General features: G+C 53.9%; 1 protein-coding gene across 1 annotated transcript in view; it reads left to right on the top strand.

Moving 5' to 3' along the window:
* Positions 1–3,904: 3,904 nt before the first annotated feature.
* The window catches only part of LOC104986494 (intestinal-type alkaline phosphatase-like), a 2,889-nt gene continuing 1,404 nt past the window's right edge, over positions 3,905–5,389 (top strand). Inside the window, exons 1-6 of the mRNA XM_010837094.1 lie at positions 3,905–3,971; positions 4,051–4,167; positions 4,278–4,393; positions 4,585–4,759; positions 4,839–5,011; positions 5,264–5,386. Coding sequence (XP_010835396.1) covers positions 3,905–3,971; positions 4,051–4,167; positions 4,278–4,393; positions 4,585–4,759; positions 4,839–5,011; positions 5,264–5,386 — 771 coding nt within the window. The remainder of the gene's footprint in view (positions 3,972–4,050; positions 4,168–4,277; positions 4,394–4,584; positions 4,760–4,838; positions 5,012–5,263; positions 5,387–5,389) is intronic.

Genomic DNA, 5,389 nt, shown 5'->3' with positions numbered 1-5,389 from the left:
CCCACATTGCAGGCAGATTCTTTACCAGCTGAGCCACCAGGGAAGCCCAAGAAGACTGCAGTGGGTAGCCTATCCCTTCTCCAGGGGATCTTCCTGATCCAGGAATCAAACCAGGGTCTTCTGCATTGCAGGTGGATTCTTTACCAACTTAGCTATGAGGGAAGCAATTGCACTCCTGGGGGCTTACCCAGAGAAACTGAATGCAATGAAATGCTCACACAGAAACCCATTCATGAAGATGTGTGGCTCTTTTCCTTTTTCTCTTTGGGCCTCACTGTGCAACTTGCAGGATCTTAGTTCCCTGTCCAAGAATCGAACCAAGACCCACAGCAGGGGTAGTGCCCCTTCCTAACCCCAGGACCACCAGGGAATTCCCACAGCAGCTTTATTTATAACAGCCAAACCTGGAATCGGCCCAGAGGTCCTTCCACACGTGAACAGTTAAGCACGGCCTAGGCTCCACTCCATCGCAGACACAAGCCCTCCTCCAGTGAATGCCCAGGGAATTAGGCTGAGTGGGGGGAAAAGCCATTCCCAAAGATTGGGTGATTCTATTTCTGTAACACTTGAATTGACAAGGTTTCGGGGTTTTGTTTTTTTTTTTTTTTTGGTTGCACCATGCAGCATGCGGGATCTTAGTTCCCAGGCCAGGTATGGAACACCCACTGCCAGCAGTGAAAGTGTGGAGTCTTAACCAGTGGACCAAGAGGGAGTCCCTAAAATGACAACATTTTACAAACACAGGAAGCTATTAGGGACAGAGGGCAGGGTGATTATAAAGGGGTTGGAGCTGTTCAGTGTCCTGACTATGGTGTGATTACATGAACCCACGCACATGCAAGTGAGTGCAGGTAAAACGGCCAACTCTGAACAGAAATGTGAAAATCTGAGTTATACCGTCAGAGAAGATTGGAGAAAGCATGCAAGGGATGTCTGTATTATTTCTTAAAACCACCTGTGAATCTACAGTCATTTCATGTCAAAAATTCAAATTTAACAAAAGGACTGGGAATTCACTAGACTGAAGACAAATCTTGCAGTAATAAAAATTTAACCTATGGACTGATCAAAAGAATCAATCAATTAATTAATGGCCTACCCAGGAGTTAGTTCCTCCTGACCTTTAGCCAAGAATTTTCTGAGCACAGGACTATGAGGGGGACAGAGGCAGCTGTGGGGTAGCTGACAAAGGCAGGAAGGGTGACCCCCACCCCCAGCAGGCAGGTCCTCTAAAGCAGGGGTCTCCAAACTTTTCAGGACCAGGGACCAGTTTCCTGGAAGATAAACTTTCCACAAACTGGAAAGAAGGGGGATGGTTTCAGGATGATTCAAGTCCATTACATTTTATTGTGCACTTTATTTCCAATCAAATTCTGCCGCTGATCTAACAGGAGGTACCAGTCCTCAGTCTAGAAGGGTTGGGGACCCTTGCTCTAGAGGGTAAGTAGAGGATACCCTGGGTCAGTGTGCTGAGTGAGTGAACAGCAGGTCAAGGGAGGAAGAGCTCAGAGGCTCTGCCTGAGGGGAGGGCACACTGGGGAGGGGGCTACCAAGGTCCACTGGGGTGGGCGGGACCGGGAGGAAAGGCTTTTGTTTTTTAATTGTTTTTTTGGACATGTACATACTGCTATTTATCATTTAGTTATTTGTTTTTGGCTGTGCTGGGTCTTCCTTGTTGCATGGGGTCTTCCTCTAGTTGCAATGCAGAGGCTTCTCATTGCAGTGACTTCTCTCGTTGCAGAACACAGGCTCTAGAAGCACAGCTTCAGCAGTTGAAGCACTCGGGCTCTGTAGTTGCAACTCATTGGCTCTCCTGCTTGCAAGCTTCTGTAGCTGCAGCTCAGGGGCTCATGAGTTGTGGCTCCCAGTGACTCCAGTGTTCAGTGGTTGTGGCACACAGCCTAAGTACTTGCAGCTCCCAGGCTCTAGAGTGCCAGCTCAGTAGCTGTGGCACCCAAGATTAGTTGCTCCACGCCAAGTGGAATTAACTCACCAGGGATCAAACCCATATCCCCTGCACTGGCAAGCAAATTCCTATCCCCTGGGCCACCAGGGAAGTCTGAAAATTTTCTTAATTCTGACAAAAAGCACAACATAAAAATTACCATCGTGGGACTTTCCTGCAGTGCAGGGGTAAAGATTCCACTGCAGATAGCAAAGGCGCCCACCTCAGTGCTCCTGCCTGGAGAAGGCGATGGTGCCCACCCCAGTGCTCCTGCCTGGAAAACCCATGGACGGAGGAGCAGGGGAGGCTGCAGGCCAGGGATGGCAGAGCCTGGTGGGCTGCCGTCTCTAGGGTCGCACAGAGTCAGACACGACTGAAGCGACTTAGCAGCAGCTGCAGCAGCAGCAGCAGATGGCATAGATTCCACCCATGCTTGGGGAACTAAGATTCAGAATGCTCTGTTGTGCATTAAAAAAAAAAAAAGAAAAAATTTAAAAGGGAAAAAAAGTTACCATCTTCACCATTTTTATACCCAGACCGTTAATGTTATGTCTATTCATATAGTTGGCCTCAGATCTACAGAACTTTGTCATCTTGTAAAACTGAAAGCCTGTATCTTGAACAAGTCCCCAGTCCCCTCCTTCCAACTCCTGGTGCCACAATCCAACTTTCTGATTCTAATCATTTGACTACTTGGGATCCCTAGTGAAGTAGAACCACGCAGTCTTTGTCTTTTCTGACTGACTTTTTTCACTGAGCATCATGTCCGCAGGTTCATCCATGTTGTAGCAGGTGTGAGACTTACCTTCCTTTTTAAGGCAGCATAGTATTCCACTGCATAGCTACATCACAATTTGTTTATCCGTTCATCTGCTGTGGATGCTGGACTTGCTTGCTCCTCTTGCTACCATGAATAAGGCTGCTACAAATGTGGGTGTGCAAATTCCTCTTCCAGATCTTGCTTTCAGTTCTTGGGGATACACACCCAGAAGAGAGCTTGCGGGATGGGAGGATTGCTTTTGAACCCAACCTGGGGTCACTGAAAGCTTTTAGCTCCTAGGCTATTCCTGTGAGAGTGTGTGGCCTGTGGAGAGAACAGACTCACCCCTGGCTTCTATCTACCTGTCCAAGGGAGCAGAGGTCAACGTCACGTACGGGGCACTAGGCCCACACCTGTCAGTCCTTTACAAGCACCTTATACACAAACAGCAGTGCAGACCCAGCACTTCAGTAACTGAAGACACGGACAAGGCCCCCGCTCTGTTGTCACCTCCAGTCCCATCCTTCTCCACAGCAGAAGCTGGGCCCAGGCTCCCAGGTGCCCCCACTAGCCCAGTGCCCACACTTCCTGCCCAGGTCAAGTCTGGTGAGGAGCTGCGCAGAGGGCAGGGCAGACAGGCCACCCCATGGATCTCTGCCTCAGGGCGCCAGGGAACTAACCCAGGCCCCTGGCCCAGGCTGTGTGCCTCCAGCCCACCCCCCTCAGCACTGGGAACCAAACCAGGCCAAGGCTGAGTCTCAGAAAACGCTGAACACGTGAAGGAAGGAGAGATGGTTCTCCCACAGGACTTGGTGAGCAGAGGGCTGGGAGGAGCCTCGTCAGGACCCTGAATATGTTCCTCAGGCCTAAGACATCTGCACCCTAATCCCCACCCCACCCTGAGGAGACAGCTGGGGACCATCCTGTGAGGAAAGGACCTGCCTCCTCAGGACCCCTGCTGGCTCAGCCACACCCACGACCTCCCCCTGGCAACAGGGCTCAAAGTCGTAGGGCAGGTGAGGGGCAGGGTGTGGCCACCCGGGGCACTGGGAGGGACATGGAGGCTTTTACAACAGGCAACCATAACCTCCCCAGATTTAAGCCCAGGCAGCTAGTACTGACCTGGTACCTGGTGTCCCAGCCTTGCCCGAGACCCGGCCTCCCCAGGTCCCATCCTGACCCTCCACCATCACACAGCCATGCAGGGGGCCTGCATGCTGCTGCTGCTGGGCCTGCGGCTACAGCTCTCCCTCGGCCTCATCCCAGGTAACCAGGCAGCTCCTGGTGCCCCCTACTCACAGGGGCGGCCCCAGGCTGACCTGACCTCCACTCTCCCCTTGGGCAGTCGAGGAGCAAGACCCTGCCTTCTGGAACCGCCAGGCAGCCCAGGCTCTTGATGTGGCTAAGAAGCTGCAGCCCATCCAGACAGCCGCCAAGAATGTCATCCTCTTCTTGGGCGATGGTGAGTGCGCTAGGCCAGTCCACCCCGTCCCCCCACAACTCTGGAGCCCTGGGCTGCCGGCTGACCCAGGCTGGCACAAGGGACTCAGACCTGACACAGTGTACCTTCAGGGATGGGGGTTTCCACGGTGACAGCTGCTCGGATCCTAAAGGGGCAGATGGCTGGCAAGCCGGGACCTGAGACACCCCTGGCCATGGACCAGTTCCCATACCTGGCTCTGTCCAAGGTAAGGGCCAAGTGGCCTCAGGGTGGTCTACACCAGAGGGGTGGGTATGGGCCTAGGGAGCAGGGTAGGAGGGAAAGCCCCAAGAGGGCTGGGGGCTGAGATAGGGGCTGGGGGCTGTGAGGACGGGCCCAGGGCCTGGCTCAGGAGCTGGGTGTCTACCCCAGCAGAGCTAAAGGCGTCTCTGCCCCCAGACATACAACGTGGACAGAGATGTGCCCGACAGTGCAGGCACGACCACCGCCTACCTGTGTGGGGTCAAAACCAACATGAGGACCATTGGTGTAAGTGCAGCCGCCCGCTTCGACCAGTGCAACACGACACGTGGGAATGAGGTCACGTCTGTGATAAACCGGGCCAAGAAAGCAGGTGGGCTTGGGCGTCAGTTTCTTGGGCAGGGACAGGCTCAGAGACCTTGGTGGCCCACCGTGACCTCTGCCACCCTCAGGGAAGTCAGTGGGAGTGGTGACCACCACCAGGGTGCAGCAGGCCTCCCCAGCCGGGGCCTACGCGCACACGGTGAACCGAAACTGGTATTCTGATGCTCAAATGCCTGCCCAGGCCAAGAGGGAGGGCTGCCAGGACATCGCCAAACAGCTGGTCTACAACATGGACATTGACGTGAGTTGTGACATGAGGGGCTAAGGGCGGGGCTGGGAAGAGATGGTGGAACACATGTCCCAGTCCCAGGCAACCCACAGTCTGGGGTCTTGCAGAGTCTCTGTGTGTTTGCCAGAATGGGGGGAGGTAACCATGTAGGAGGTACAGGTGGGGACAGGCCATCCCACAGACCTGGTGGATAGAGTTAGGGGCTGTGTGAAGGCAGAGCCAAGGGCCAGCCCCAAACCCACCTGCCCTAACCTCTGGCCCCAGGTGATCCTGGGTGGAGGCCGAAAGTACATGTTTCCTGAGAGGACCCCAGACCCTGAATACCCAGAATATAGCAGACAGAACGGAGTCCGGAAGGACAAGTGGAATCTGGTGCAGGAGTGGCAGGCC

This window comes from Bison bison, unplaced genomic scaffold (assembly GCF_000754665.1).
Source record: "Bison bison bison isolate TAMUID 2011002044 unplaced genomic scaffold, Bison_UMD1.0 scf7180017864068, whole genome shotgun sequence".
Lineage (NCBI taxonomy): Eukaryota > Metazoa > Chordata > Mammalia > Artiodactyla > Bovidae > Bison > Bison bison.
This window is presented reverse-complemented; position numbering and strand designations above follow the sequence as displayed.